The 18,913-nt window shown below is 39.0% G+C and overlaps 2 protein-coding genes across 3 annotated transcripts; one reads left to right on the top strand and one right to left on the bottom strand.

Moving 5' to 3' along the window:
* Positions 1–7,734: 7,734 nt before the first annotated feature.
* Positions 7,735–13,274, top strand: LOC135427671 (uncharacterized). Of its 2 annotated transcripts, none has more exons than XM_064681247.1 (4): positions 7,735–8,137; positions 11,369–11,619; positions 11,680–11,867; positions 12,456–13,274. In XM_064681247.1, exons 1-4 carry the CDS (start codon positions 7,831–7,833, stop codon positions 12,625–12,627), a joined length of 918 nt encoding a protein of 305 aa, XP_064537317.1. In that variant the 5' UTR covers positions 7,735–7,830; the 3' UTR covers positions 12,628–13,274. The 2 variants fall into 2 exon arrangements, with proteins under 2 accessions (XP_064537317.1, XP_064537316.1); XM_064681246.1 differs by having other exon boundaries at positions 12,432–13,274.
* Positions 13,275–16,528: 3,254 nt separating this feature from the next.
* LOC135427665 (uncharacterized) lies at positions 16,529–18,913 on the bottom strand. The gene is made up of 2 exons (XM_064681236.1): positions 18,126–18,913; positions 16,529–18,095 (listed from the first exon to the last, which is right to left on the bottom strand). The coding sequence occupies exons 1-2, from the start codon at positions 18,858–18,860 to the stop codon at positions 16,602–16,604; spliced, it is 2,229 nt and encodes a 742-aa protein (XP_064537306.1). The 5' UTR covers positions 18,861–18,913; the 3' UTR covers positions 16,529–16,601.

Here is an 18,913-nt window from a genome sequence, read left to right as displayed (position 1 = left end):
AAAACGCACAGAAAATAAATATTATGAAAGACTTACTTTTAAAGTAATTAAGTGTTTTTCCGAACTTTTTTTTTACACTGCATTAAGTTCTCCTCCGAGCCAGCCAAATTAATAATTAAGCTTTTAACTCTCCTTAAGAAACGAATCATAGCTAATCGGCTTAATCAGACTTAAAAAACTTTTGTTCAAAATTAAAGTTTGCTCAGTTTTTTGATATATTTCAAAAGGCTTCAACAATTAAAAAGTTATGTTCTCCGTGTTTTACAATGAAAAATATTGCATATTTTGAAGCGGAAAGAAACGCCAAAGTTTATAGGAAAAAACTAATTTATGGGGAATTAACTAATCAAACTAATGAATCACAGTGTAATAACCAAATAGTTTGTGACACCGAAAACTGAGCTATAAATAAATCTAATATAAACCATAAATACCAGAAATAGCCTCAATTCCACCAAATTCACGCATATCAATCATTTTGTGAAAAGGTTCAGTAAAATGTAAAACAAAGCAAAAGTTAAGCCCGAAAAAAGCAACAAGCTTGCGACTTAGGCAAAATGCATGCCAGAAATCAATCAAAATCTGCAAAAATTTCACAGAAACACTTTTTGGCCAATTTCCGAGCACAAACACCTACGGAAAAGTGGGTCACACTGCACCCGATTATTGGCTACATGAATAACGGTATATATATATACATATGTGGGTAAAAATCTGTATTCATGGCTTCACATTTAAACTGATTAAGGCAAACGGGAATTAAATGTAATCCCTGAGAAAATGTGAACACAGGTGGTGGGCAAGTGAAACTAGAAAATGGGAAAATGTCGCTGGGACTTAATATTAAAGTGCTTAAATTGTAGTTTTTTACAAGTTAATTCTTTGTTAGTTACATATTAAATATAAACTTTTCTTGGATAACCAAAAAAACAATTTAAAAAAAAAACACAAATTTAACTTGAATCCATATCTATTCAAAGTTTAAGCTTCTAGAATAAAAACCCGTAGCTCTTCTGACATATTTTTCACTTAATTTAATACCCAATCAAGTCTGAAATACCTTCTAAATCGTAACCCAAACTGACATAGAACAATTTTCTATATAATTTTACTTGCTTTAATACCCAACCAGAGTTTAATTTAGCTTGATCAGAAAATCAAACAATAACTTGACGGATTGCTGTAAATGTCAAGCAAATAAACCCTCAGCTTGAAATTAAAAACAAGAAGAAGAAGCAAAAAAACAGAAATACTTGCTGCAAATGTTGCCAGGCAAACACCTCAAGTGAAATCCCTTCAGTGTCACCTGCAAAAAAATCCAAACAGCAAGAAACGAACAAAAAAAAAAACCCAAGAAAATTGTTTGAACAAAAATCCCGGAGGTCATAAATGCAATACGCGTACGCGTATAGAAAGTCAAACAATATATGAAAGGCCAGATGCGACATAACGAAGATTTGATACACTAACCGATTATTATAAAAAAAAATAATATAATGCAGGTGTGTTTAAGTGCAGAATGTGCCTAAAGTTGGACAATTTTTAGAATTGAAAATTACTTTTTATTAGGGATTTAATTATAAGCAATAAAATATTGCATCCCCTTCTTAGAGGAAGCTTGACTTTTGCTTATTCCAAAACTCTGAAAATTGTATAATAAATAGAGCACAAATCCCGGGGGTCATAAATGCAATACGCGTACGCATTAGAGTCCGTTGAAAAGTCAAACAATATATGAAAAGCCAGATGTGGCATAACGAAGATTTAATACACTTACCAATTATTATATAGGCATAATATACAGAAATACTTTTATGGAGAACGTGGCTTAAATTGGGCAAAGTTTTTTTATTGAAAATAATTTTTTTTTGTGGAGCAAATTATAAAAAACAAAATATTGCATACCCCTAATCTTTGATCAAGTTTCCTACATTATTTATGAGATATTACCCAAGGGGTATTCCATAAGGTAATGAATATTTAACAAGATTTTTGATGCAACTAAAATACTCCTCGGTAAGGGTATTAAAATAAAAAATAATAAATGCCTCGCTCTCCCTCTCCCTCTCACTCTCCCTCTCCCTCTCATTCTCACTGTCACTCTCACTCTCACTCTCACTCTCACTCTCACTCTCACTCTCACTCTCACTCTCCCTCTCCCTCTCCCTCTCACTCTCACTCTCACTCTCCCTCTCACTCTCCCCCAACTCTGTGCCTCTGTGGGCGCATGTTATTCCACATGGTCATCGAACATGGATCAAATTTCATCCCTCCGGCAAAGAAACTGCCAACCCCCCCACCCCCTACCCACCCACACACCCCGCAGCACCCTTGCCGCAAAATATGATCGTTGTCTGAGTGCTACTTTGTGTGTTTGTGTTTATATATTGAAAGCCGAAAGCAGAGTTCAGTTGTAGCAGAGCTATCAAGTTCTTGACCTCCTAATGTGAATGCTCGTGAAAATCATGAATTGCCAAAGGGTAAACAACAGCAAAAATATGTAGTACTTATATTAGGTTTATAAACATTTTGGGAGCGGGCTTATCAGAGCAAAACAACATTTGATATTCAAGTTTTTTTTCTTAAGTGCATGGCAACCTTTTCAACTTGAGGTGGCTTTAATAAGCCCAAATCAATAAAGGGCGTGCAATTTGGGCTTGATCCGCATAAACAAATAGATTTTATCGTTCGTGTACTTTTTCGGCTGCCTGTCTATGTACCCCAAGCTTATAGAACCCTTTTTAGAGGTATCCTGAAGTTATGATATATCAACATATAAATCCTTACAATTATATCTCAAAAGCCTAAAAATTGTATAACAATTTGTACCACAAATGAAAAATATAATATAATAATAGCTTGAAGCGAGGAGTCAGAGGAAGTGGCCCCTGAAAAAATCACTTTATCTAAAAGTCTTATCTACAAAGACTTTAACTCTTCCAAAGAGTTGTGTAAACACACGATAAAAGAGTTCATCAGAAGTTCATCCTTGAACAAAGTGGGAATTGCTGCTTAAATTATAGCTGACGATTTTCAAATACTTTCTTTTTCTTTGACTTGCACGTTGAGAAATGGTTTCTTATTAAAGTTCTCGTTTCTTTGAGTAATCGAAACTCATTTGTATGGAAATGCTTGGAATACTGAGAAGGCTTCCCAGCATTGACAGCTGCGCTTCAGGCTCATAAGTGTCGCAATTATATTATATTGAAATATTGAGCAGAAAGTGGGAAAAGGGAAAAACGGAACAGTAAAAGGAAAACACATTTCGTTTGCCTAATTGGCCGACAGCAACATGTGCATTAGTTTTGGGCAACAGAAACAACTTTTTTCTTTTGGCCAGCAGCGTGCCAAAAATTCCCAGCCGGAAAACCCAGCGACCCTTTGCGCTGGGCGAACGCTAATTAAACAAGTTCTCACACACTTACGAAGGGTATCAAAACTTGGTCGTGCAATATGAAAAATAAAATAAAATAAAATATACATTTATAATCTTGTTCGGCTTCAACAGACGAGTTTATATAAAATTTTCCGTCTTTTTCTTATTGGAAGTTTCGAAAATCTTTTACATACATCAGACTTCTATACATATATATATATATATATATATAATTCTTAAGGAGGAATCTTTTAACCATGTTTTTTACCTAAGAAAACTTTTGCCAATTTCTAGATAACTTATCCAAACCCTGAGCTCTTCAGTTCTGCTTCTCCCAAAACCTTGACCCATTTGTCTACCAGAGTATTTAATCTTTGACGTGCTTTAGTGCCACTTTTTTTTTACAGTACACATGACAAGCGCTAACTGTTTCGCCTTGTTCTACTTGGGCCATTTATTTGAGCTCAATTTTCTCATTAAAACAATTAACTGTGCGTTTATTGCGAAACAGGTGAGCTGGCAGCCAGGTGACAGGTATAAATGTTCGCCTACATTTTTGTGGTAAATTTCATTTTACCCACGGGATAACATTTAACAGGGAGTTGCCTTCCCTACTTTTGGGCCAGTTTGCCAGTGTCAACAAGTTAATTAAAACAGTTTAACAACGATTCGTGCTCGCCTTGTGTTTGTCCACACTTCTGTTGAACGCCCACTCGGGCCCAATTCACTTCTGGGAACATTACTTGCATTAAATAAAAAAATATATTGTCACTAATTGTAACCAAAAATAAAAACTCGAAAGGTTCTGTTGACTTTGAAGCAGCTTAACAAAAATTCCTTTTGCATATGTTATTCAATGCCAAGGCCAATTTTGTTTATATTTCTTGCAGACATATTTCCTTAGTTGTCTGCGTTTGCTTTCATTTTAATACCCAATAAACAATAAGTTTGTCGAAAAGCCTATGAGTAAAAGGCCAAAAAAGGTTATCTTATAATTTGGATAATTAACTCATGTTCATTGCAAAGTTCAGGCTAGTTGACAGCAATTTATAATTGTTCTATGGATGAGCTGCATTTTTTTTGTCATCTTAATGGCAAGTCAATCGAGGAAAATACTTTTAATTGTATGCTGATATATTTATATTATGCATATATAAGCATATTTATACAATAAAACTTTACAATGTAGATAAAGTACCTCGCAACTTTTGCCAGCTAGATTCAGCTTAATAACATGAGCTAACGAAATGGAGTCGAAAAGAGTTCACTGCAAGTCTAGTTTTACAATGAAGATAAAGTACCTTGCAACTTTTGCCAGTAAAATATAACTAATCAACATAAGCTTACAAAATGGAGTCGAAAAGAGTTCCCTGCAAGTCTAGTTTTACAATCAAGATAAAATACCTTGCAAGTTTGGCCAGTAAGATTCAACTAATTAACGTGGCCTAAGGAAATGGAGGCGAAAAGGGTTCACTGAAAGTCTAGTTATTCAATCAAGATAAAGTACCTTGCAACTTTTGCCAGTTAGATTCAGCTTAATAAAATGAACTAACGAAATGGAGGCGAAAAGAGTTCACTGTCAGTCTAGTTTTACAATTAAGATAAAGTACCTTGCAACTAATTAACGTGGGCTAAGGAAATGGAGGCGAAAAGTGTTCACAGCAAGTATAGCTTAACAATATAGATACAGTACCTTGCAACTTTTGCCAGTAAGATTCAACTACTTAACGTGAACTAACGAAATCTAGGCGAAAAGCAGCACCCTATATGTTAAATTAATATAATTGAAATATAGAATATTCATAAGTACAAGAAAATATATTTAAAGGGTATTCAATTTCGAAACCCCGCCTGTAACTTCTCTTGCGAGTACTTACTCTTGTATACCTTATGGCAACACAAAGTGCTAAGTGTTAACCTGTCTTTATTAAGTATGGATATAAAATATGGAGTATCAATATTATATGCTAGCTCTAAGCTAAAAGCACATCATATTTAAAGCAAAAAGCAAAGTTTATGGCCATTTTGTTTAGCCTTTAAAGGCTTTCACAAAATTTTAATAAACATTTTCGGCTTGTTAACAAAGTCATCTGCCATTGATTACAGAAATATGACAAAATGGAACCAAGTTTAAATATTTACTTTACAACTTGATTTTGTCGATAATTTGAGAGAGAGATTTATCAAAACTCGCACAAAAATTTGCACTGCAGTCCAATCAAAACGTGCAGCGAACAAAAAAATTGGCAGCCAAGTTTTTTTTAGACAATTTTTAATGAGTTGACGAATTGAAAATATTTCTTTATTTCTTGTCGTTCGCCAATTTGTGGGGCGTGTCTTGCGGTTCATTTATTGTGAGCTCTGCGCATGGTTCATTTGGTAATTCCGCAATTTGTGCAAAAGGGAAATATTCCAATTGGATGCTGTTCGTGAAGTTCATTTGCCTTTGAACTGGTTCGCAAATGAAGGAATTTTAGAAGGGATTGAGTCGGAACCACGAACGTGTCTTGGTTCTTTAGAGCTAAAGTTCTTGATAAAAAAGACTTAAAAAATAGCAAAATATCTTATAATACATTTTGTGAATATTGAAAAGTCTATTTATTAAATAAAAGCTAGAAAAGACATTTAAAAAACAGCCAAATATTTTATGATACATTTTATGAACATCTTAAAAATCTATTTATTAAATAAAAGCTAGATAAGGATTAAAGAAAATAGCCATATATCTTATAAATTTTATGAATATAAGAAAAAAGCTAGATCATTTCTTTAAAAATTTTTCATAAAATTTCTGTCAACTCATATTAAATAAAAAAATTAAAAATTTTCAAATTTTGCATGCTGTTAATTTGCGTTAGTACAGTTTGAGCCTAAGCAAAAAAAGTTGTTCCATTGTTTGGGTTTGAGAAATTAAACCAAATCAGAGATCTTCAGGAGTTAGACACAACCGAAAGTGCCAAAAGTTTGAAGCCATCTCATTTATATTGTTCACCAGCGAAAAGTTATTTTAGAGACAAGCGCAAGAAACGCCAAGGGCAGAGCTGAAGGCGCTGTGGCCAGGCTAATGGGAACCTAAGACAGGCACATGGTTAGGGGAAGGAGGAGGTGGGGGAGCGGGGGGAGGCGTTCAACTTGTGCGTAGCGAAGGAGTTAAGCCAATGCCTGATGCCACGCCCACGCACCTAATTAAATGAAACGATGCGAATGGCGGCCTTAGAATAAAAACAAGCAAGAAAATCTATGCACAACACGCCGAAGATTAAATACCCTTCTAGACAAGGGGCTTACGATTTGTGTGGAGCAAAGGAAATTTTGAATTTTTTTTTTTTTGGTGAAGATATCTTGAAGAAATAAAGGTTTTCCATATGAAACCTCAATATATGACCGATAATTTCTATACACTAATATTATTATACAGTAATCCGATATTTTTAAGAAAAATGTTCTGGATTAATGTTTACTCTAAGAGAAGATTTACCATATTAAACCTCAATATATGACCGATTCTTTCTCTCCACTAACATTATTTTATAGTAGTAAGTTAGTAATCCAATATTGTCAAGAAAATTTTGGATTTGTGTCTACCCCAAAGGAAAACTTTTCCATATGAACCTCAATTATTGACCGATTCTTTCGATACAGTAATAATATGATATAGTAATCCGATATTCCTTAAAAATACTTTAGATCTGTGTATACTCAAGATGTCCTATATACCAACTTAGAGCTAGATAAGGGCTAGAACTTAAGGGCTACGAGATATGTTCAAGAAATGGGATGTTTATATAGTTTGTTATGGACTTCATGAAAGCTGTGCGAGTTATTGAAGTTCTGAAATAAAAAAGATCTATTCGTGCACTAAAAGAGCCTATATTCAAAATTTCAACTCTCTCCAACTCTTAAAGTTCTCGAGATACACGCGTTTATACGAACGGACTGACGGTCAGACAGACGAATTTTTCTATATCAACTCGGCTATTGATACTAAATTAAGCTTAAATATAGATAAATGTGCTCGCAGCTGTCTTCTGCAGTGCGTTACACATTTCAAGACAGGCCTATAATACCCTCTGTAAGGGTATTAACTAGCTGTACTACATAAGCACAACCCAAGCAGCCAAAGTTGGCCAAGAGACGCCTTGACGCAAGTTGTTGATTTAAACCTGCGTCGGGTGTGTGTGCGAGCGAGTGTTGGTGTGTGTGTGCAACTGTGTGTTTGGTTAAGCACAAAAAAGTGCGAACACCCACACGCAGTTGGTAAAGGTGTGAGGGGGGTTAAGGAGGGTATAAATGGTGGGCGGAACGGTTGTGATGGTAATTACCCTCATACGAATTTTCATTTGTGCTTGCAGACAAAAAAAAAACCGACAAACGGCGCTAACAGCTCGCTTATCCCGAGGACAACAGCCAAGGCACACACACACACACACACACACACAAGCGAGAAGGAGGCCATGAAGTCCGACATCCAAACATCCTGCCTGCTGGTCCTGACGATCTTGGCCAGCACGCGTCATGTCCTCGGCTTTCTGACAGCTACGGGCCACGCGACAGCGTCTCGCAATGGAGCAGCTGCTGCTGCTGCTGCTGCTGCTGGGGAACACCAGCATTCACGTGCCTACTTAGCTGGATTGGGAGTCGGAGGAGTTGGAGGAGTCGGAGCTGGAGCTGGGGCAGCTGAGGACGACGAAGGCGCCGCCTTTGAGCAGCGACAACCCAACTTGAATGCGCAGCAACGTAACGTTTACGATCCTGGAGATGGTGAGTCCTTGATTAAATAACGGCACTGAGTTCTTGTTCTTGAACGGATTACGGCGCCTGACATTTGACTTCTGTTTGTAGGCTTTGTCCATCTTCCTCTTCTTCCTGCAACGAGCTACAATGTGCGCCATGAAAGTTTATTTCACATTGAGCAAACTATGTCCGAGCAGTTAAACGGGCTCATAGTTTTCCAAGATTAGAAACGATTTTTGGGCGGCAAACCCTTTGGGTCAGTGCTTCTTGACTTCCCTTTGAATACTTGAAAAACTTGGGCTCGAAATATTTTCACACATTTTTTAGTAGCTCTAAAGATTCGGTCAATATTTTCACAAACTTTTAAGTTGAGTTGAAAAAGTTAAATATAAATAAATATAAATATATAATTATATATATATTATGATGTAATAATAATAAAAATAAAAATAATAAAAATAAAAATAATAAAAATAATTATAAAAAAAAAATCATAATAATAATAATAATAATAATAATAATAATAATAATAATATAATATATTATAATAAATATATCTATATAACATTTATAATTATAATTGTATTATTAAATATAAATATATCTGTTAACCTTTTCAACTTTACATAAACTATATTTATATTTATATAATTAAATATAATTTAAAAAAAAAACTTATGTTTGATAATTAATTTAAAGCTATGTCGCAACTTATTTTAATAGAATATTTTTTAGACAAGCTTTATGCCAAAAATAAAAAAAAACATTTTACATTTTTTAAATGCTTTCCAGACTTTCAAACCTCATGTATTATTTTCTATATAAAACCCTTTTCTTTGATTGATTAAGAAAAAAATATAAATAATAGAAAAAATATATATGTTTTATTAGTTAGACATATTTAACTTCTTTTTGTGTGGTGTCTCTTCAGACTTATTTGTAACTTCTTTTTATATCAATCCAGACTCATGTTTAACTTTTTTCTTCGTAACTTGAAAGCCTTCAACTATTGTTTTCTACTTTCTCGCTTGTACTATAAATAGCTTTTAATATCTTAAAATAGATACTGGGCTGATAATATGCATTTATTCTGCATATACTTAAAAAATCCCTAAAAAAAAAAAGTAACCCCATTTTCAGCAGCCCAAAATTTTGCAGCTCAAATAAATTAATTTATGAAAGCAGACTTGTTTTGTTGGCATTTAAGCCCATAAATATTTATGGAATTCAATTAGAACATTTTGGCTTATGGCTTTTCCACCACATTTGGCTGCACAGTCAACAGGTGCCCATATTTTGGTGTAGCCTGCTTTTGGGTGCAACCCCCCTACAACCCCCCCCCTACAACCCCCCCCCCCCCCACCCCCCTCCCTCCACTCAACCCGCCAACGCAGCAATTGATTTGAATGGTCGCTGGGCCTTTACGGTCAGTGCGCAATTTTTGGAGTGCGTTTATCTATGGCAACACACCAAACACACCAGACACACACACACACACACACACACACACACACACACTCACACACACACACACACACACACACACACACAGAGGCACAACACTTAACACGCCCATCAAATGTTAACAATTTTTGACGCATTTGAAATTTGGTTTTACGTCAGAAGTCGCGACGTTTTGTCTACAATCAATGGACACACACACACTCACACACACGCACACTCACACACACGCACACTCACACACACACACGAACTTGCACTCTCCTAGTGTGGCCATAAAATTAAAATATGAACACAATTGATTACCATTTATTTGGTATAATAAATTCGTTTGGGTTTCCAATTGATTTAAGTTAGGTTGCGCTCAAACCAGGGTTGGAGCAATGTCGTATGTTTTGCAACACTGCACAATGTAATAAGATACTTAAAAACTTTTATGTTTTCTTTAAAGCTTATGTTTTTCAACACTACACAAAGTAATAAAATGTTGCACATAAGATACTTAAAAACTTTTAAAACATTATTTAAATTATGTTTGTTTTTTTTTTAACCTGGGGTTTTTCAACACTGCACAAAGTAATAAACTGTTACGCGGAAGATGATGAAAATCCTTTAAGCCATAATTTAAATTAAATCAAATCATTTTTTTTACTTCAAGCAAAAGGTAATATTTTTTCAAATTCCCCTTGTATTCATACTCAGTATCCTATAGATTTCTAAAATATAAGTAGGTACAAGGTCTAGCAAAGTAATGTTTTTTTTTTCCAATTTATTAAATATTTTTAATCAAATTTCGTATGTTCAAAATAGAAGTTAAATAGCAAAACTTATTTTCGGAGCGTTATAAACAAATGCAAAAACAATTATTTAGGTTTAATTTTTTATTTGAAATTGAATAAGACTGAAAAAGAGTTTTAGTATTGTTTTCTCTATCTCCTCTTAAGAAAAACAAGCCTTAAATGGATATTTGTATTTCTTAAATCAGAACATTCAGGAACATTCAGAACATTCATTTTCAGGTCAATTTTCTAATATGCAAGAAAAACAAGCACAAAATCTCAAATAAATGATGTTTAAAAAAAGAAATGCTTACAAGTTGATCAGCTTTGAGTTCGAAGGCAGACAACTCTTAATGCTAAACCAATGAATCGTAAGCCGTAATCCGAGTGGAAGCAATATGTGGGCGCGGGGCGTGGCATTTAAGCCGAGCATAAGAGCTGGCAGGAAGCTGCCAAGTGAGACAAAGGCAACCGCATGATAAACGGGCAAACGTCAAACACAATGAACGACCAAATTGAAAGACTGACTGATGGACGGACGGTCGGACGGACGGACTGGGAGACGGACTGGAGGAGGGACTGGGGGAGGGACTGGGAGACGGACTGGGGGACGGACTGAAGGATAGACTGGGAGACGTACTGGGAGACAGACTGCGGGACGAACTGAGAGACGAACTGGGAGACGAACTGGGAGACGAACTGGGAGACGGACTGCGGGACGGACGGAGGGACTGGGAGACTGACTGACGGCTGTCTGAGCTATTGTCGTGGCCATTGCCGCCGGTCAATTTCCGGCACGTCTGAGCAAATATTCCGTCCGTGTATTTGAATATGAATGAGTATTTTTAAGCCGCAACAAATGGAAGCGAGAGCTACAAAACGATGCCAACTTTCAAATGTCAGTTGGCGGAAACCCCGCCCCCTTCTTGTCGTTGGAATTAGCGGCAAAGTCGCGTAAAATATTAAAATGCCAAATAATACAAGTTATTGTGGCTTCACTTTTCTCGCCCGTACACAGAGCTGCTGCACGCGCTGAACGCGGAGTTGGGCCAGGAGCCGGAGACGGCACCGGAGACGGAGCCAGAGCCGGAGCCAGAGCAGGAGCCAGAGCCAGAGCCGGAGCCGGAGACGGAGCGAGAGTTTGCGAATGCCGTTTACAATGAACTCGAGGTGGCCAGCAAATATGATATGCTCAAGAAGCTGGAGCAGGATTTGCGCGCCGAGCAGGAACTGGTCGACAAATCCGCTTTGCTCATGAAAATGCTAGAGGTAAGTTGCGGAGTGGGCGGAAAAATTGTGCATATTTATTTACAAACTGCCTACCGACAGGATCCCTCGCTGGATAAGCTGCCGCTGGTCTATGTGGAGGAGGAGGAGCAGTTGCCGGCGGCAATTGCCGGCGATGATTACCCCGAGCTGGACAACAGCATTGGCAGCCTGGTGCTTGGCCCCAACAAGCCGAAGCGTTCCCGTTATTATCGTCGTTATCCCTGGAAGCGACACAATCGCAATCGCGGGTAAGCTATTGTTATTCTGGTAGCCAAAAAAAACACACCAAGAAAAACCAACTGCAACAAAATCTATGTTTGTTATATCCAAACCCCAGTTTTGATTTGTAGTCGTAGTGTTGATTAATTCGCTTTTTTCAGTTAAAAACTTAATGGGCAATGTTCCTGAAATCGCTTTCGCTACAATTTCGCCTTTGCCAAATTTGTGAAATCAATTAGTTTGAAACAAATAAAAAAATTATACACAATGTCATTATTTTATGAGATATAGATTCCAAAACGGAAGACTAAACTCGATTAGCTAAACATTTTGGCGAAATGTAAACAAAAGTTTCGAAGCTGCCTGGCTTTTTCAGGAACAAACCCACAACTTGAAGAATTGAAAATGAAAAACTGTTTTTTAATCAATTATTTGTACTAAACTGCATTTCCAAGAGTCTCTCTAGGCCTGAACACAGAACCCTCGAATTACCGAATACCACTAATCAATGCCAACGCCCAAAAAAATGTCTATATGAAAAGTGGGCGTGATGTTAACCATAAATTCTAATTGCAAAATATTACTGTTATCAGTTCTTACATGAATTCTATCAACAGCAATTATGAACCGGAACTGCGTTTCGCCTGCACGCCTAGCAAGGAGGATATATTCAAGCTTCTGGTCAATTTGCATGAGAATCGCAAGGGCAATCACAGCAAGACGGTTAACTTTTGTCATCGCAAGCGGCCAGCCAAGGTCGTATTCACCAATATACGATTCCTCGGCTAGATCCGGACAGGACACAAACACAATACACACGCAATACACACACACGCACACGACACACACACACATATGTATACCAAGCATCAATTGTATATTGCTGACAAAGTCAAGCGCGAAACTGGAGAACAACAAGCACTAACAATTAGCTAACTAATTAAACTAACTAAACTAAACTAACCAACAATTAGATAAATTTTTATTGACCTTTTACCCCCTGCCATACTTCGTGCAATGAGTTTGTTACAAGCCAATTAGCCAACACTTAAAACATTTCCCAACTCTAGTGTTAAACAACTTCAACTTTTGATATCTCTAAATGTGTTGTATATACTTACACCTCTACATACTTATATATTTATATATGTGTATGTACATATGTGTATAATTAAAGTTTTACTAGTTTATGCAAATATCAATTTAATACACATGCCAGTAAATGTTTCAAGCGTGTCATATCATTAGAATGCGTCAATCGGTGTTGGTAGTCAAAGTATTATAATGTTAACGTAACCTAGAAAAATGGATTGAGCCTAATTATATCTAAATATTATCTATTGTATGTATAAATCAAAAATCAATGTGTATATATCTATACTTAACCAATAATTCTTAATAAATATTAATAATAATAATTATAATGTGTACGAATCGATGTAAAGTCGGGAGATCTTATTGCTAATAAACATATGATAAATATATCTATATTATTCTTGTGCGCAATGATATTTACAATTGTTCTATTCTCTTTGGTTTTAGATGAGATGGGGAGAGGGTTACGCTATAATAATTTAAAATAAGAAATACTAATTTAAAAAAAAAAAAACAGTACAGCTTAGCCTGGCATTACGGCTAGATGATACCATATAGCTATAAATTTTCAAATATTTTTTTAGCTTTTTATTCCTTGACAAAAAGTAAATTTGGGGCAGATAACACTATGTAGGCTTTCTTCCAGGTTATTACAGTTATTATCTCAAGGCTACTTAACCTCAAAATCAACATTAAAAAAAAAATATATATATATACGAAGACAGATCTGAATATTTGTTTATAATAGAAAAAAGGATTGGGCTTCACGGAACATTTAAATAAAAAACAAAAACTAAGATATTTTGAATAGTATGTAACTGTTTTTTTCACAATATAAAAAGCCAATCTCTTATACATAACCTTAAAGCCGAAAAGAACAAAAGTAAAAAGCTAGACAGAGCTCATCAAAAATTTATATTCTCTTGCTGCCCTTAAGGACTTAATTTTAGCTTTATTTTAGGATTATCTCTTAAGCTCTTCCATAATTAAACTAGGTTTCAATTCTAGCGAAAATTCTTCAAAAACAAAAATAAACACATTTTATTTTTCTCTAAACACAACAAAAAAAAACGGTCTAAATATGTTATCTACTTTTTTCCTATTTATTTGGCAAAAATATATTTATTGACGGGCAACAATTGTTCTTCTATGATCTCTCTACCAGCTCGACTTTGCTGACGTCGACATCGACAGTGTTGACAATTCAGCTATTTTCTAGCTAAAATAGCTAATTATTAATAGAGTTCGTCAGCCGGAAACAGTTGCAACTTAAAGCTGATTTAGCTATTGTGCTCACATGTTTTAAGCTATTTTTAACAATGGATTTAGCTACTTTCGGCATTTGGCAACACTGGTCGTAGGCGAAGTGTGACAAAAAAGGTTTCACGCTGAGTCATCGCCGGGCTCAAAGCTGTATTCGAGCTGCTATTGGGCAGCGTTTTGGTAAGTCACACGCATTGTTGTGAATATACCCTGTACAACTTGCTAAAAAGGTCGTTTGGTTATGAATGTTCAGAGAAATGAATATGAATTAATATGATTTTCGGGATCAAGACACAGTTGATTAAGTCTCATAAGGTCTTGCAAGTTATTTAACTATCGGACAGTAAATGCAGAAAAATATTCAAAAATTGTCCATAGTAGGAAAAGTAGAAGAAGCACATCCGCTGCCCAATATAATAGCTTGCAGATCTGTTTATGATTGGGGAAAGAAGGAAAAGCACAGCCACTGCACAATATAATAGCTTCCAGCTCTATTTACAGGGTATCTGTTAGCCGGACACTCTGCCCTCTCTTTGCTGTTGCGGGTAACGTTTCCGTTGTTGTCAGGCACAGCAGCTCTTCAAATAGCTAACCTTAATGTTAAGTTGTCGTCTGGAGGTGTCGACGCTGAAGCCCAAGTAAACATATCCAAGAACTGCCCAGTCTGTGGGTATAGCAGAGGAGGCGACGCCTGACTCGGGCGTTCAATGTCAGTGCGGTATTCTCGCTTTTGAGGATGGGGGCGTGCGGGACGGACGTACTGGAACCACAATCACCGCACTTATGCGATGTTGTAAACAATGCGACGCATTTGTATGGAAAATGAAAGTCAGCACATGCTCGTCATAGTCACGGGTATCTTGTTTATCAGCTACTTTATAATTTAATACGCACTTATTTTCGCATAAAAAAATTATTTTGAGGAATGAGGTCTGATTAAGGTCGGGACAGTTTTTTATTCATTTTAAAATTAGCAACACGCTTTATAAAACAAGTGAGAGAGATACCATGAACAAAGACCATGAACCATGAACAAAGACCCAAATCTCGTTAGAATCGGATGAGATTTCACCCAGTTATGGGGGTGGGAAATTTTGATCTGATGTCTATATAGAATATTTGAGGGTACCAATTCACATGAATTTTGACCAGGAATAATGTTGCTAGACTTACATGGCAAATTGATCAAACATACATACGTACATACATACATACATATGTACATTCCTACATACCTACATACCTACAAACATACCTACATACCTACATACCTACATACCTACATACATACATACATACATACATACATACATACATACATACATATATACACACATACACACATACACACATACACACATACATACATACATACATACATACATACATACATACATACATACATACATACACACATACATACATACATACATACATACATACATACATACATACATACATACATACATACATACATACACACCTACACACCTACATACCTACACACCTACACACCTACATACCTACATACCTACATACCTACATACCTACATACCTACATACCTACATACCTACATACCTACATACCTACATACCTACATACCTACATACCTACATCCCTACATCCCTACATCCCTACATCCCTACATCCCTACTTACCTACATCCCTATATACCTCCTCACCCCTGACTTCATCACCAACACACTTGTCAGGCACTTACTAAAAATGCATTAAAAACTGCAGGGCCTACTTGAATTCTTGAGAATCGAGGAGAAGGGCACTTGGTAGCAATTCGTTTTATTTAAATTTGCAGCGTAGCGACAACTAAGCTTGGTCTGCGTTTGGTATAATAAAACGAATATGAATGCATGCATATATACATAAATGCATACATACATGCATACACTAACACACACAGACACCCACACACAGACACCCACACACATACACACATACACACATACACACACACACATACACAAACACAGCTGAACGGGATGAGCTGAGTCTAATTATTGGCCGACCTTTTATAGTCAACGACTTATTAGATATCCTACTAAGCTCGCAAAACAATCGGATTGCCATTAGCACCACAGTTTTATATATAGAGCTTAATATTTGACTAGCTGTCAAATATTTGACATGAGCACTGAAAGGCAGCGTTGCCATTTAGCAATGTATTTGCACATCTGGCAGCACTGGAAAACTGTTTGTGATTGGCCGTTAAAAACAGCGTTGCCAACTGATCCTTTTGGTGTTGCCAACCTAATGAGCTGACGTTGCCATATTGCGAAAAAATTTTATCATGAACTTTAGCAGGCGCTTAGTTAATGGTAATAAATATATTTGAAGAAACCTTAACTAGAAAACTGGATTTATTTATGGATTTACAGAACTATCGGAACTAGCCAAAAATGTTGCTAAACCAGCTGCGCAGCGGCGCCAGGCAAATGGGCTTGGTCAGCCAGAGCGTGTCCACGGACAGACGCAGCACCTCCATGTAGTCGAAGGTGCAGCTGCTCTGCTCGAAGGCCTTTGTGCCCGGCCGGACCGGAGCTGGAGACGTGGTCGTCGCCTTGGGATCATCTTCATTGTCGCCGTCTACGTCGAGGGCGGCGCGCGCAAAAGCCTGATCCGCATCGAAATAGTAGAACTCCTTGCGCGTCGAATTAGTCTCCACGACGCGCGCCGGCTGCTGTGCGTCCAGACCGCGTGCATAGGCCCAGGAGCCAGGAGCCGCCTGCCTCGACTGCCGATACGGCGTGATGGGCAACAGGGGGGAGAGCGGATAGCTGGGCAGGCGTGCCGGATAGCCGGGCCAGAGCGTAGCCTGCGGCTGGTAGCCCAGTTGGGACTGTAGGCCGCCTAGTTGGGACTGGAACCCGCCCAGCTGTGGTTGGAGTCCACCCAGCTGTGACTGGAACCCGCCCAGCTGCGACTGGAACCCGCCCAGCTGAGGTTGGAACCCGCCGAGTTGAGGTTGGATTCCGCCCAGCTGAGGTTGGAGTCCGCCCAGCTGAGGCTGGAGTCCGCCCAGACCCGGCAAGCTCGTCGCACTTTGACCATTCAGTGGCCTGTTGCCATCCAGCCTGTAGTTGCTGGTGTCCTGATCGTGGAAGATCTCGAGCAGAAAACCGTTGGAGGCCGCGCCGCCCGACTGACCCATGCGCAGACGCAACGCCTTGCGTTGGCCCTGGGGCCAAAAGGATTTGTGCACATGGCCCGAGCGACAGCCACAATAGCGCTGTCCGTCCAGCTCGATGAAATCACCAGAGCAGCCGCCGGAGGAGGAGGAGGCAGCGGAGGATCCACCACCAGCTGGATAATTACCAGTCGCAGCGGCTTGTCCGAAATCAAAGAACTTGAATTGAATGCGCAAACCGGCGACATTGGGTGAATTCTTCTCCAGATAGATGACGCAATCCCGCTGCTGATTCGGCAGCAGAGCGTTGAGCACGGTGCGCGGAAAACCCGGACTCGATAAATAGAAATGCGCCTGACTAAAGCTGCTCACACAGCACAAATCCACCTGCCCGCCAAACTGAGGATCGTAATCCCGCAAATTGGCGGCGGGCGCTTGAAATGCGGTCGTCTGATACTGTTCCGAGATGGCGGGCAACTGTTGCTGCTCCGGCTGCAACTGTTGCTGCTGCGGCTGCAACTGTTGCTGCTGCGGCTGCAACTGTTGCTGCTGTCCGAATTGTTGCTGTTGCAGCAACTGTTGGAGCAACTGTTGGAGCAACTGTTGCTGCTGTGGTTGCAACTGTTGCTGCTGTGGCTGCAACTGTAGCTGCTGTGGTTGCAGCTGTTGGAGCAACTGTTGCTGCTGTCCGAATTGTTGCTGTTGCAGCAACTGTTGCTGCAGTTGGAGCAGCTGTTGCTGTTGTGGCAGCAACTGTTGCTGCTGTCCAAATTGTTGCTGTTGCTGTTGCAATTGCTGCTGTAGCTGCTGCAACTGTTGCTGCTGTTGCTGCTGCAGCTGAAGCTGTTGCTGTGGCTCGTTGGTGGGGCAGGGTGCCGGATAGCCCGGATAAGCGCCTGGCCAGCCGGGCAGCACAGACTGCGGCGTGCTTATGTTGTGCCCCGCACCCTGCAGCTGATGATGATAAGGTTGATGGGCATTCACCTGCACCGTATCATCCGCATCATCCGCATCATCCGGCTCATCCGTTGCGGGCAAACCGCGCGCCGCCAAATCCTCCCGTTCGCAGGCCAAACGCGTAACGAGCAGCCGGAAGCCGCCGCCCGTTGTCCAAGGCGAATCATCGCTGAGGAAACGCAGCCGTAATATGCCATCCGGCGTTTGATACTTCTTGATGCCGAGCACCTGGCCGCAGAGCACATCCATATCGTGATCATCGTGCTGCAGGCCCACGGCCAAATAGTCGCGACTGCAATTCACGGACAGCTCCAGCTGAAAGTCCAGAAACTGTATATGGAATTTGGTAGGGCAGCGATACGGCGACCGTATCACATAATCCACACAGCTGTTGGGCGGATACGTGTCCGGATAGTTGGGCGATTCGATGAGGCTCTGTCGCTGGCGATAGACGCCCTGCAGCGTGCACTGCGGCAGCTCGTCGTGCACCGACCCCAGCGAGCTGGACAGGATTAGGAGTAATGCGAGCCAGCTGGCAAAGCCGGGCAAATCCTTTGGCCACATTTTCCGCGTGCTTTCCGGCTTTGTTACCTATAGAAACGCGCGACAAAACGCAA

Source organism: Drosophila montana, unplaced genomic scaffold (genome assembly GCF_035044405.1).
Source record: "Drosophila montana isolate Dmon_TW-CO22-7 unplaced genomic scaffold, ASM3504440v1 contig_2192_1, whole genome shotgun sequence".
NCBI classification, from domain to species: Eukaryota; Metazoa; Arthropoda; class Insecta; order Diptera; family Drosophilidae; genus Drosophila; species Drosophila montana.
Note: the sequence above shows the minus strand (reverse complement) of the source record. Positions and strands in the feature narration are given on the sequence as shown.

What these genes read in the sequence shown, in the direction of transcription:
- LOC135427671 (XM_064681246.1), top strand. Translation starts at nt 7,831, where the DNA reads ATGAAGTCCGACATCCAAACATCCTGCCTGCTGGTCCTGACGATCTTG. An exon ending in CGTTTACGATCCTGGAGATG is followed by an intron (nt 8,138 to 11,368) that starts GTGAGTCCTTGA and finishes GCCCGTACACAG; the next exon opens with AGCTGCTGCACGCGCTGAAC. An exon ending in CGACACAATCGCAATCGCGG is followed by an intron (nt 11,868 to 12,431) that starts GTAAGCTATTGT and finishes TACTGTTATCAG; the next exon opens with TTCTTACATGAATTCTATCA.
- LOC135427665 (XM_064681236.1), bottom strand. Translation starts at nt 18,860, where the DNA reads ATGTGGCCAAAGGATTTGCCCGGCTTTGCCAGCTGGCTCGCATTACTC. An exon ending in AGCTACAGCAGCAATTGCAA is followed by an intron (nt 18,096 to 18,125) that starts CAGCAACAGCAA and finishes GGACAGCAGCAA; the next exon opens with CAGTTGCTGCCACAACAGCA.